The sequence below is a fragment of the Numenius arquata genome, chromosome 2 (genome assembly GCF_964106895.1).
Source record: "Numenius arquata chromosome 2, bNumArq3.hap1.1, whole genome shotgun sequence".
Lineage (NCBI taxonomy): Eukaryota > Metazoa > Chordata > Aves > Charadriiformes > Scolopacidae > Numenius > Numenius arquata.
This window is the reverse complement of record NC_133577.1, coordinates 49,405,351-49,419,307: the sequence shown is the minus strand read 5'-3', so window position 1 is coordinate 49,419,307 and position 13,957 is coordinate 49,405,351. Positions and strand designations below refer to the sequence as shown.

The 13,957-nt window shown below is 46.8% G+C and overlaps 1 protein-coding gene across 1 annotated transcript in view; it reads right to left on the bottom strand.

The window, feature by feature from the left end:
- The window catches only part of LOC141474542 (TOG array regulator of axonemal microtubules protein 2-like), a 31,646-nt gene extending 17,941 nt beyond the window's left edge, over positions 1–13,705 (bottom strand). Inside the window, exons 1-13 of the mRNA XM_074162491.1 lie at positions 13,444–13,705; positions 12,519–12,754; positions 11,128–11,300; positions 9,838–9,884; positions 7,785–7,969; positions 7,496–7,646; positions 6,323–6,478; positions 4,500–4,638; positions 3,675–3,780; positions 3,329–3,564; positions 2,698–2,856; positions 1,500–1,617; positions 378–481 (exon numbers count right to left, since the gene is read on the bottom strand). Of these exons, the coding sequence (XP_074018592.1) occupies positions 378–481; positions 1,500–1,617; positions 2,698–2,856; positions 3,329–3,564; positions 3,675–3,780; positions 4,500–4,638; positions 6,323–6,478; positions 7,496–7,646; positions 7,785–7,969; positions 9,838–9,884; positions 11,128–11,300; positions 12,519–12,754; positions 13,444–13,705 (2,072 nt within the window). The remainder of the gene's footprint in view (positions 1–377; positions 482–1,499; positions 1,618–2,697; positions 2,857–3,328; positions 3,565–3,674; positions 3,781–4,499; positions 4,639–6,322; positions 6,479–7,495; positions 7,647–7,784; positions 7,970–9,837; positions 9,885–11,127; positions 11,301–12,518; positions 12,755–13,443) is intronic.
- Positions 13,706–13,957: the final 252 nt, after the last annotated feature.

Below are 13,957 nucleotides of genomic sequence, written 5' to 3'. Positions count from 1 at the left end.
TAGACTGGGACTTCCCATCAAACCACCCATCTAAAAAGGACTTTGCTCAGATAAGTAATTTCAATCAGGGTATTCATGTCCCGAGTCAAACAGCAGAGACACCACCCTCCCACAGCCTCCACAACACTGTTCTTGCCACTGCACTGGATCTTCTGAGCTGCAACCAGTGGGTGTCTCTTCCCCTCTCTCAGTTTTTGTGAAAACCCTCCAAGGGCAGCTGTGTTCAGCCTAAAGCAGAAGCAGACGTTTTTTATCACAGAAGATTTTTAGGGCAAGGAAACAACCTCTGGCTGATCTCCACCGGAAAGATTTTACTGAGGAAGAGACATGTAAAGCTTGTCATGTGCATTGTCAGATATAACACAAGTGCTCAGTACCCTCCATCGTGAGGTAAGTTGTCCTGGGCCTTCGTCAAGCCACTGTTCTTAGACTTCCTGCGGTCCTTGGCAGGTGGCGCTTCACATTTATGTTCTTCTGTCTCCTACAAGGGTATATAAAAACACATGAATCATAGAAGATAATATAGCAAATGACTTGTTTAAAACACAAGTTATAACCCGGATCACTGCTACCAAGAAAGGCTTAGGAAAACACTTCATAACTTAGAGAGGGAGACAGGCCAGAGATTCCGTGATGTCTACTGTTGGTTTTCAATAACCCAAGGCAGGTTACAGGTGCTACCATCCTGGGCAGCAGTATAAGATCCTGCATTTGTTAAACTTGAGCACAAATGAGAATAATGCGAACTGGTAGGGAACAAGCCTTCTTAAAGGGAACAGTGGGACACTTTTGGACTCCGCAGGTTGGCCCATTGTGTTGGGCGTTGGTCTGGATCACACTTACTCTCCCTGTTCCTGCACAAAGGCTCATTACTTTTCTAGGCTGTAAATGGAGAGGAATGAAAGAACAACAAAAATAGGGATGATTTTTCACTGGATGCTGAATTCACAAAGCTTCTTCCAGCTCCGCAGTGCATGACAGCAGGGCAGCATTCCCAGAATACAGACAATAGATGTACTAATTATGGTTGCCTTGTTCATCTTTTGTATATTTGGAAATTTTCTCGGCACTACTGCTTCCTTCATCTGTTGCAAAGGCCTCTATTATCTTCAGAAGCACTGTTCTCACTTCCTTGCTTTATTGGGAGGGTGCATGGGTGGTGTTGGTGTTGGGTATTTTACACTTGAAGGTGTGGGCGGTGTGCTCTCCCTCTTGCTCCCCGAGCCCCCCAGCTCCTGCTTGGGCCATGGCCATCATTAAAACCATTTTCTCCCACTTCCCTTTCCTCTTTGTGGCTGATAGTGAAAATGCACCCACTTTATTTCTAATCATACTGGTTCCTTCACTAGATAAACAGACTAAGGATCAACAGTTTATTCCCAGGAAGAAAATGATTTAGCGGAAAAAGAATGATATAAAGAAAGACTAGGTCTGTTTAATCTCATATTAGCAAACTCAATACTTGCATAAAGGAGACATTTCTCCTGCCAAGCACTTACTTTCTGCTGAATTGTTGCCATAACATCCAACAAGTCATGTGAGGGGGCAGACTGTTTCAAATACTTCTTAAATTTTTTATGATTCATCAACATATTCAGCATATTCCGTCCATAACATCTAACACAGGAAAGAAAGAAAGAAATGAATGATTTGTTTTCTTCCACAGATTTCTCTTTTACTGTCTTCTCTCCCTAGCCTTTTGAATAAACAAAGGAAAAGAGTTAATAAGATAAGCTGATATTTTAAACTCGTGTAATACCTTAATGAGAAGGTATTACCTATTCAACAGAGATAGATATGTAGCTCCACTTATTGCCACTGCACAACGCTGCCAGCTGAACGCAAGAGGAGAACACAGGGACACAGGAAAATACAAATTCACTCTGAAACTGTGGGTACACTTCTGTGGGATTGCAGGATCCCATGGGATGAGCAAAGCACATCTCCTGCTTTGATGTTATGGCTTATTTGCAGTGTCTTGCTGCCATTGCATAAGAATTTACCTTTCTTTACCTGGTGGAGATGCTAGGACAAATCACCTCACGCTTACTATTATTATTCTATCCTACACGTCTGCACATGGGCAGCTAGTTGCTCATGTGTTCTTGCCATCTATTAATGGAAACTCAAATTAATAATCAAAGCAAGTTTGGAAGTTTATTTTTTTGGTGTGGTTTTTCTACTACGAAAATACAGCTATCTTCAGGAGGAAATCTGGAGGTCACTCAGCCACTGGCAACAACATTATACGATGATTGGGAAGAAGAATTTGTGGCTATCATAGGCATCTAAATCTGCAGAAGGGATTTAGAAAGACTGAATACAAAGACAGCTGGAATTTTTCTAGGGCAGTCTTAACCTTACCAGAAGCAGATGTTTGGGATCCTTCAGTGACGAACAATGGCCAACACTTCAGCTTTGATTGTGCACGTAAGACTGAACAAAACTGTGTAACTGGCTAATCTGATCTCAGTTGATCTGAATAAAGAATCATTCGAGTCACAGGAATTTGGCAATGGTCCTTCTTACTGGACCCCTTCATGTTACCCAGTACAGTCGTTTCCCCAGCAACATTCACCACGCCGTGAAGTAACTTGCTTCATATTTACTTACGTTCCACTCTTTTATGGTTTTTATCTTTTCTAGCCAGACATGGAACAGTTTTCAGATTTGGGGAGGTGAAAGGAAGATCATCACCTTGTGTCCTGATGGCAGTCCTGAGCAAGCTTCACCACCGTGCGCACCAGCAGGTCGGTGCTGTAAGGCACGCCGGAGAGGAGCTTCTCGGCTCCGATCAGCTCCATCGCTGTCAGTAGGTGTTTGGCCGCACACCTCCGCACCAGGACATTGCGGTGGCTGGGAACGAGAGAACACACACTGAGGGGCAGGGGGAAAAAGGAGGGCCAGAAGCACAGGCCTCGGTGACAGCATGCTCCCTGTCATTGCTGGGGGAAGGAGCCACGTGTCCTGGCTGCAATTTTGGCCAACTGTAGAAGCTTCTGTCCTCAGATAAACACAAAGTTGGCATTGTGCAGGGGGCTACCTGCAAGGAAGAGGGAGGAATTCAATCTCCCTGGACTAGTTGATAGTCAATTTCTTTCCTGAAATTAACTCTGGGAAAGAAGGCCATGAAAGACAATTCATGCTGACTCATCAGAGGTCTCCCACTATACAGGCAGAGCTGCAGCAGGATTGGGGCTTATTCCACCTTTTTATCTCCAAATCTGCAGATACCCTTCCCTTCCATCATTCCCCTTCTGCCTCCTGTCCCTTCCCCCTGCCCACACAATTTAAGGTGATAGATATCACTAAGAGAAGATTGACGTACGGGACTCCACTAGCCATGAGAGCCGTCGTTGCTCGTGTTGGTGTTACATTCCCCACCATGATCCCCAGGGACCGATCAGTTGCTTTCTGAATGAACTCATTGGAGTCCCCCATCTTCTGGAGCAAGACACGAGCAACCTCATCCACTTCATGGTCCATGTGCTTCTTCATGGTCCCGAAGAGGTCTCCAAGAGTGCTGATTGCACAGCGAGACACCTTTGAGCGGAGGTTGTTCACCTGAGGAAGTCATGAGGGGAAACGTAAGAATTACCCCTAGACAAAAGTCCCAGGAAACAACAAACCCGTGTATGAGGTACTTGGGACACAATTATACATAATGTTCTTACCTCTTTTGTAACGGCCAAGGAAACATCATGAAGTCTACAAAGAAGGACTTCTGAGTGGCAGATAGCCAGGCGCCTGATGCTGCGGAGTCCCTCTGCCTTCCGCTCCCTGAAAGGCAATTACCAAAAAAGATTGGGTTTTCACCAAAGAAAATTACCAAAAACATTGATATCGCCTCCTGCTTGTGTCAAGTTTCAGGACACACTGGGATTATCAACGAAATCTGCTGAGCCTCTATTAAACAGTAAGAAGGAAAAAGTTGAATTCTAAAAGTGCAAGATCCCTAAAGATTTTTGGGTTTTCTTTTTCCTTGTCTTCTGCCATGAACCCTTCAGCAGGAGTGACAGGCTGAGCAACTCTGCACCACGTCTGAGTCTATTTCTCCCTGTAGGCACTGCTGGGACTCAGGTGCAGGAGGTCACAGGGAGGCCTTGTCTCCATCTGCTGCTGTCAGAGGTACATCCTTACTATGTCCCAGTCACCTGGGGCCCCTAATCTCTGTACTCAAGATGGCTTCCATCCTGCTTCTGGCTTCAGCCAGCAAATGATCTTGTTCCACAACTTTTCTCTCTTCCCTTAGCATTTAATTTGCAGCTACATGTAGCAGAAGGTAAAGCTGGGAAACAGCATGGACCTGCTGTGGCATTAGCACCGCTACGGACCAAAGCAAAACTAAGGCTGCTCTTACATCTTTAGACTGTGACTGCTTTGGAGCGGTTTCACGAGTTCCCTTTGGATATCTGGGGTGCCTGCGCTCAGAGGCACTGGGAAAAAACAGTTCTAACTTACACTGAGAGGGAAAAAGAGTAAACAAGGGGATTTCTTACCAGTCGTTGCTGCTGAGCCCTGCGAGCGCACTGAGCAGCGCCTGCTGTGGGTAAGGGAAGGGCCTGGCTTCCTGGGCGTCCCCACTCTCTGGCTCCTCTCCCCCATCTAGGGTGTCCAGAGCAATGGCTGGCAAGTTGGCTGTAAGGAGACAGTCAGACACCCCCATCGCATACTCCCCGGGGCAAGGCACCCCACCGCCAAGCAGACAGCAACCCGATTTCCCAGCCAAGATTACCTATGGGTGCAAACCAGCATTGGTTCGGACACTTCCTTTCCATTTACTTCAAGTATTCTAGACAGCAGGCAGCTGAGTGCTCATACTCTTTTAGCATACTCTTGGGAAAGTAGTAGTCTATGGATTTTGCTATTTTCCAAGTGTTATGAATATTTACTGTTTCAGAGGTACCCACTGGCTGCGTTTTGAAGATGGTGAGGTGAAATTTATTTGTCATCAAACGTACTTGTTTGCAAACTGTGCAATGCCTAAGCTTTCTCTTGTGGAAAAATGCAATTTCTAGTCTAGATAGTTGTAAAAAAACACCTTCCAAATGTGAACTGAGAATAAAAATATGTAAATATAGATGCAAATTGTTGGGAAACACTCTCTTGACAATAAATATAAAGGGTATAAGAAAATTCAGATGACAGATTCATTTGTCTATGAAACCTATTTGTCATCAAAAGCACTGTAGGTCAAAGCCTTCATGTCTTGCCCTCAAAAGCTCATTTTCTAAAGTGTAGATGAAAATATGTGAGCTGTCTAACAGCACTGAGTATAAATACTGCACAGAATCTGGATGAACTGCTATGGACTCGGCAGGGGTTTTATGCTACCTTGCGTGTTCTACAAAGTATGGAGGATGGAGGAACTGCAAAATCAAAAATATTCACATGGGGACTAATTTGGATGTCACCAATAGCACTGTCACTGACATCAGTGATGTCACTGCACGAGTATGTAGATATACATATATTCAATATGAGATAGATATATACACACGCAAATATATTCAGTAGGAATGGAGAACCACATCAGGCTAGTCCTGGTCAATGTTGAAAATCTGAGTAGCATCACCATGAAACTCATTCCTAGCTCCCTTTTTCTTAACTCTGGCTACTCAAGATCATAACACAAGGTAGGCCACCCACCAAGGAGAGACGAGAATCACTATGTACTGGCCACCTGCTGTGTATTTGTTGCAGGTAGCAAGCAGCTTGGGAGCACCAGGCAGCCTCTACTGTACGTCACCTGCTACACACGGCCACCGTATTTGGGTGGGGTGACAGAAGAGGCAGGGCTTGCTCCCAATTTTTGTGGCAGGCAGTGAGATGAGAGAGGCTAGAAGCCATTAAGCGCTTGTAGGTGCGATAGCATGGTTGCACCGAGTCACTAACTTCCATGCAGAGACAAGCCTTGCTGGAATAGTAGGAAAGTAGGAGAGGCAGAAAAGAGAGCCCAGGCAGAGGGCCAGGACGGCAAGTGGCTAATTGTTTGTGGTGGTGCACATATGTGCACAGCGAGCACACCCTGCCAGACTGCACCGGAGCTCAGGCCTGCAGTTACAGCTGCCTCCTGGCACCAGAGCTGTATTTTGGTCTCTCAGTACAGGCAAAAGCTAGAGCTTAAGGCTTTACACCACTGCTTCATGAACTGTAAGCACCAACCGCTCCGGTATCATCAGGCCGGAGTGGATCCAAAGCAGGTTTGCTCTCAGTGCTCAGGACAGACGTGGGAGCTGAGATCCTGCCTGTGGCTGAGGAATGAGGCAGTTTGTGCTCCAAGGCAAGAGCTGGTGCGGGGGCTGCAGCGCAGCAGGCTCACCTGAGGGCTTGCGTGGGAAGTTGCCATCCTGGCTGATGACAGGGATGCTGGGCAGTGAGAGCCTGTTGGTCCGCTTGCCCGAGGCAGCAGGAGCTCTCTCTCTGCTCGTGCCGGGGGAAGTGGAAACTGCCCCATTGACAGGTGGTGGGCCAGAGCCTGCAGAGACCAAGAAAGACCTTGTAAGTGGAGAGTGCTGGACAAGGTGGCTGTGGGCTTGGAAAGGGCTAGAAACCTTGCTGGAGCTGGGTAACATCCCTTGGTTGTCCCAGACAACTCCAGCCATAACAGTCGCACACTATTGTGGGAGAGTGATCACAGAAGGCAGTGACGCTTTCCCTCAGAAATGAGGAAAAGTCACTTCTGCTTTGTGTTTGCTTTCCTGTTCCAGAGGCCGGATAGGGAAGTTACATTTCTGGGGCTCCCACCTCGGCGCTCCTCACCAGTACTTTAGAAAATAATAGCAAGCGAAAGAGCAGATAACCTTGCCCGATGCCCTTGGGCTGAGTGCTGCCCCTGAAATTTGCTGCGGCTGCACTCCTGGTAGCGCATGCAGCGGTACAATCGGAGCCCCTCAGCTGCAATTAAAGTCAGCAGAGCTGCTTGCTCATTTGGGAAAACGTGAGCATTGGCTAAGGGCTCCAGCCTGGCTCTGCAATGCAAGTTCCTCCAGCAGGGAGTGGTGTGAGCGTAATAGCCTGTCCTATCGCGTGAGCAAGATGTTTTGTGTTTTAAATAGAAATAGTTTAATTTTGTTTCTTCCAGGTTGCACCTTGGTTGAAAAGCATTCTTTTGGACTCCCCCATTCACCTTTCCTGGAGGCTACTCTCAATTAAAGAGTGTGAAGCCACCATGTAGTTTGCAAAACAGAATTATCCAGGAGATAATTCTGTGTAGGATTGTACAGGAGGAGAAAGGGAGAAGCTAGGAGAAAGTAGGAGGACTTGTAGGAGAAAGGGGCAGGTGATATTCTGTGACTGACTCAGTGTGGGCCACGGGCAAGACCATTCCTGCCTCTGTATTTTTCTTTGAAAAGCGGAAATAAATCCTATTCTAAATTCCACTCAGATGCAAGTGTAACAGCTTTCCAGTCCCATTTCATAAACATTTGCAACACTTTGCAAATAGCGAGCAAGTGAACATAAAGGCCCACAACCAAATATAGCAACCACTTACTTTCTTCAGCTGCATCCCCAGGGTCAACACTCAGCCTAGGAAGCTGCAAGGACTCTCTCTCTTTCTCCCTCTCTCTACGCAAAAGCTCCATCTCTCTCATTCGCTTCTGGTGTATTTTCTTCTGAGCTGACTTGGACAACATAACATGGATCTAGTTGCAATGGAAATACATCATTAAGCATAAAGACACCCCAAGAGACAAAGATGATGATTTTCAGTGACATTTTGTGCTAAGCACTGAGCAGTCAACTGAAAAGGAAGGCTCATCACCCCTGTCCTTAGCCCTTACCCTTCCATTGCTGTCCTTCAAGTCGTCGTCGCTCAGAAGGCGAGGGTTTACAGGGTGATCCATCTGCTTGGCCTGGCTGAGTGGGAGGCCTGTTAACGGGGGCACATGTTCACGGAAGTGCCCAGCAGACTTCATGCCACCAGTAACACAGAGAGCTGGCAAGACGGGTTCCAGAGGCTGGAGCTCTGCTAAGACACAGATAGAGATTGTGTAGGGGAACAATAAGGAACATACCGCCTCTCCAAACAGTTGGGGTACTGCCGTATTGCACTGGCAGCAGAAATGACATTGCTCTGTTGGCCGTCAGACTCAAACCTACCACATGATAAAGGCCTCAGCCCTGGGCTTCTGGAGAGCAGCTGTATTTGACAGAGAAGAGCAGAGAGATGGGAGATTGCCCTTGCCAAAAAGGTTCCTATCTGTCCCCATGCATTTTGATTTTAGTAAACATCCCCTTTTTCCCAGTTATGAAAAGAACTCCTGATTTTTAATAGCTATATGCCTTTGTAGAGGTATGAATGAACATTTCCTCCTCTTTGCTGGAATGTTTTAGAGGGCATTTAAAGAAAAGCGTAGGATTGCTAGAGAGCTACCAAACCCAGAATTGTTTTCTGGAAGCTAGAATTCCTTTTCCCCAAGGGTTTCATTCTAAATTGCAGCAGATCATCCCAATTTCTGGGCAGCCTCACTAAAGGCTGATTTTCTTAATGGCAATAGCACAGTGTAGTTCATTCTGAAATACTCTCCAACGGAGCTGTTCAAACTCAGAGAACTAATCATTGTTTACATGGCTTCACAGATGATAAAATCATGGGATAGTCAAGCAGTACAAAGGCAATAACTTTCCTAAATCAGGATTTTTTTCCCCTGTGGAACGGTCAGGTCAATAATAAAAGACAGAGAGAGATGGTTTAATGATATAGCTCATTTCTAGTCCAGAATGTATCTGGCAAAAAACGTCACCTTACTTACTCAGCAATACTTCTCCCTAGTTGCATTCAGCATCCCAGCCGCGTATCAGCAATAAAGGAATAATTCCTGTGGGGCATTCCCATTATTTAGCAGAACTAACACTGGAGCTGAGGGGCCAGTGGATCTCAGTCCTTTTGCTGCATCAGCAAAATTATTTGTTAAATTCTCATCTCTCCTATCGCTACAAACCCACATGTGGCAAAGGGACAGCAACAGTGTCACTGAGGTTTTCAACTTAAAAGTACTGGCTGATGCAGATGCCCCAGGTGCCACACCTTGTCTTGCAGAACTCTTAATGCTAGTGATAATGCAGGGAGGGGGAGAAGCCCACCCCAGCCTCAGTTTGCTGTATTGATGTATGCAGACAGAATAAGGGAAGAGATGTGGAATCATAAAGCTAGCGTATGTGGTTTGAGGGAAATGAGTTGCAAAAAGGAAACCTCAGTTCATTCCTTGGCATTGAATTTAGGCTTGTGCTTTATGAGGATGGAAAGCTCAGATTCGGCATAGGCTGGATCCTTTTTTAAGTCTCTTTCTCTGTTAATCCTCACAAGGATGTAAGTCCTCACAAGGACTTCCTGTCACACAAGGTTTCACTTTTTCTCCCAGTGCAAAAATAGGCAGTGTTGGTGAATCTGCTTCAGATCTCAAAGGATTTAGTTCAGAATCTGCTCCAAGGGAAGGTTTTCTCCTTCAAGTGTAGGAGGAAGGAGTGGGAACATTTCTCATTTCATGCAAAACACCTCGTTTTTCTCTGACCTTTGTGACAGGAGAGAGCACACAGGGAGATAAAAGGTATGAGCAGGAGGTAGAGAAAAGTTTTTTTTCCCTGCTGTGCATTTCCAGGGCCCCAAGGTACCTCCCCTTGGCTCCAGCTCCTGCCATTCAAAACCCTGTGCTGGGGTCATTTTCACTGGATCACCAAAGCACATTTCCCAGAGACTGGGCTCTGGGGGGAGTCATGTGAGCACATCAAGGAGTTGAAAAAAGTTACAGGCTGGTTTTCCACCAGACTTTCACAGTGCGACCTATCGGTCAGGATTCCTGTGTTCATTTTAGGGCATTCATGTCCTGTACTTACCTAGAGGTTTAAGGGTCTTCTCTTCACTTCTGCTGCCTGATCTTGGCCTTAAGAAAATTGAGGATAAAAGAATATATGAGAAGCTAGAAAGAGAAGGGGGGTAGCATTAAAGGAGGCAAACTTTCTTGGCAAGGTCGTTCTGATGAAGGAGGAAATGCAACCCATAAAACCAACAATATGCCAAGCTGATTAATTGCCATTAAACTTTCAGTTGCTGGAGTCACACACAGCTCATCAAGCTCCAGCTGAAGCACAGGAATCATTCTTCAGTTTGGGCCTTAACTATGCAATTCTGCTGTCTCTCCTTTTGGAGCTAAGGGACTGTGACTGTTACCTACATCTTTTCTGAATCGGCAAGAGATGTTAAGCCAGTCATAAGGCTGTAGTGAGGGCAGCTACCTTTATACTGCTGCAGAAGCCTAACTTTGCCTGGCTATGCCTTAAACTGATGAGAGTATCTTGTTTGCATGGTAACACCACTGACGTCTCCTGAGAATAATATTACATCTCCCTGCTCTTTCAAGAAGAAAAAGGGGTTTTCCCACTCAGGTGTTAGGTAAGTATATTCTGATTGTACTTTAAAAGCCGTGCTGAAGCTTTTAAATTGGCATTGTATTGCTATGACTCCCTATTTACTGTTGTAACTAGGATAAGGTTGACAGCTAGATTTCCCCGCGCATATCCAAGCAAATACCTTTCCATCAGTTACAGGCATATAACCTGTTCTCTAGCATATTCACCTTAGCATCTTCTCTAGCATCTTGACCTTTAAACCATATGTGAATATCACACATCTATAGGATTAGACATCTATAAGCAGAGGTTTATCTGGGCTCTCATTTCACAGCGAAGGCCCAGACACGTAGAGGTTACGACTGACGTTTACAGCAGACAGCTCAACAGTAGCCAGTATTTGCCCTAACATATACTTGCAGGTACAGATATTGGCAGTCAAAGGTCACACACAAAACCAGATGCTGTATGCAGATCCGTGCAATGCAGTTCCCAAATGGCACCACAAAGATTACAGAGTGAGTCAGTATCAGAGTCCAGCAGAGGACCTGCTTTTAAGGTCCTCTGAAGTCCTGCCTCTTTCTCCCCTCTGCAGCCCCTGCTCTTAGGGTGTGTGATGTTGGTTTTGACATTGTGCAGCATCATCATAGATACCCAAAAAGGGGAATGTACAGAAGTTTACATAAATCTATTGGAGACCTGACTGTGGAGAATAACCTCACGAGACAGGAAGAGCAAGGTAAACGGCATACTGGAGAAGCAGACACCTTGGCTTACCTCATCTCCAGGTCCTCTTGGAAAACCAGGTGCTGAGAGCTTGGGAGAGGCACTGCAGCCCTGCCAGGATCCTCATCAGTTGGTGGTGCTGACTTAGGGATAGGGGGAATCAAAGCTGCTCCCAGCGACTTCTTCCCATCCCCGTTACTGCAATACAAGGGTGGCAGGAAAGCCTGGAAACAGCAGAACACAGTGCTCAGCTCAGGCATCCAGCTTTCCTCCTTGATGCCACAAGACGTTTAGCCATGCTTTTACCTAGACTTGGCACGAAAAGAAAAGTCAAACTGATGGAGCAGCTTGGCCTAGGATGGGCAATGGAAAGGGAAATGGGAGAGAGAGACCGTGTCCCACGCTGTTGCCAGCTCTATCCCCTTGCTTATCTCTGGCAGTGGCTGTGTGCCACCTGGCATCCATTTGCTTGTCCTAAGGGTGTTTTGGGGTGCCGTTGCCTCTGCTAGCCTTTCTGATGGTACAGGAATGGCTTTAGATCACTCTCCTCCCACTGACCCTAAAGGCCCTACCAGCCCTTGCTGAACTCCAGCCAAGTTCTCACAAAGAGTGGGGGGACCAACAGAGTTAATGGCAGGGATAGCCTGTATCTGCAAGGCTGAAATCAAGTGCACTTCTATTGGTCGTCCTGTTTACAAAAGCTATTATTCAGCTGCCATCTCCTGCCCACCACAGCAAAATCAGAACAACTGTGGCTTCTGTCCCTCCTGCAAAGGCAATTGAGCGGATGGGGTCTGTCTGGACTCTACTGCCCATGACCAACATTGCCAGTTCCCATCACTGGCATTCCCAGGCAGACCCATGGGAGGGCAGGAAGCTGCACAGAAGCAGCCGAACTCCAGAAATATTATTAGAGAGAACTGTGCAGAAGGACACGGCTGTACAACTCAAAAGCTGGGACAACCTAAAGTTGAGTTTGCAGGACTAACTGCTCCAGAAAACATCTTTTTTTTTTTCTAAACCAGACAGTGCTGCTATAAAAAGCCACCAAGACACTGGTGTGTCTGCAACAGTAACTGGAATGTACAGGTGGCTCACAGATACATGTATTTTACTAAGTGTAGAAGGATATGCTTGACCAGATTAGACACATTTAGTTGCTCTGACTGGTTGCTGGTGTTTTCTCAGTCCTAAAACCCAGCAGGAGTCACCAGAGAGCACAGAAACTATTTAAAGACCTCTTCTCCTATGATATATGCTGAGGACATGAAGTCTGCAGTACGCACGTTGCAAAGACAGCCTGAAGCGCTATGTCCAGCTGAGCTCTTCCTGGGCTCAGCTGCTTCCCTGGGCTCGCACCACAGAGAAAGAAGATCTGAGAGCTCTGCCTACAGGAAGTAACCTGTGGATCCACCACACGTGATTTGGCTTGGTTTCCTTACTTTATATCCTTTTCCCTCGGACATCCACTCCTTGTTATTCCCATCGCTGCCGACACAGCCTGTGGCATTTTCCCCATGCTCCTGCTCTCCGTTGATCATCCTGCTGGGCTCTGAGGAAGGCAGGCCGTTCTGGATGGGAGGCACAGGCCTGAAGGCTCGCTGGAGCCTCTGGGAACCTGAGCGGCAAAGTACCGGCTTCAGGAAAATCCCTGGAGGGATACTGGAGTCAGCCAGGCCTGCAAAACGGAGACACAAAGTATAATAGAAGCAGCACTGCAAACACAATGCACCTGACGCTAGATATTTCATTGGACAGATTTCTTGCAGACTTCTAAATAACTGCCCAGGGAAACATGCTCATGCTGGCAGCCACTTGAAGCAGGTTATAGGACGACACTTCCCCGCTTCTCCAGACCCACCAGAGGAACACCCTGGTCCTCTGGGCTTCCATCAGACAGCAGGGAGCCCAGGGACCTGTGGTGACCCAGAACAAGTCATCTGCACATAGACCCTCCCTCTCCGCTCCCTGTCGCACAGTCATACACCCCTACAGCAAGAGGAGGGCTACACAGGGCACTGAAAGCAGGGAAGGTTATTGCAGGGGGCACACGTGGGGGTGAACTTTTAGGAAGAAATTCTTTCCTGTGAGGGTGGTGAGACACTGGAACAGGTTGCCCAGAGAAGCTGTGGCTGCCCCATCCCTGGTGGTGTTCAAGGCCAGGCTGGATGGGGCTTTGAGCAGCCTGGTCTAGTGGGAGGTGTTCCTGCCCATGGCAGTGGGGTTGGAACTCAATGATCTTTAAGGTCCCTTCCAACCCAAACCATTCTATGATTCTATGAACTGTTCACTGGGTAAGTGCGCTAGCTCTCTAGGCTGGGAAAAGACCCTTCTTCCCGCAGAAGAGTGGGCAGGCTCCCGCCTTACCTCTCTCTGAGGCTATCAGACCCTCAGACATCCTCCTCCTCTTCAGCTTCTCCTTGATCTTAACGGTTTCCAGGGCAGCGCTGCTCTCCTCCCTCTCTCGGGAGTCCTGGGTCAAGGCTTGGTGAAAAAGGTGGGAGAGATCACCTCTATCCCCAGAGCTGAGGTGGCACACACTGTCCTCGCTGACCCAGCCATTCAGGGGAGAGCTGCATGAGGATGCAGGTTTCTGAACTCCATCCCATAAACTCAGCTGTTTCTTCATCTTGGTTGTTAATACACACTGAAAAGAAGCTGTAGATAAGGTAAAAGGGAAGAAGTGAGTTAGTTGAACTCACACATTTACAATCAACAAATCTAATAAAGTGAGGCATTTAAGGGTTTTTTAATCATTCCTAGTATCAGTTTGATTTTGTTTTTTGTAAAACTAGCATCATTTTAATTCTTCTGAACAGCACTAGCTAGCAAGCCAGGAGAGAGAGGTCGAAGGCCGCACTGGTAACAGGGGGAAAAAAAG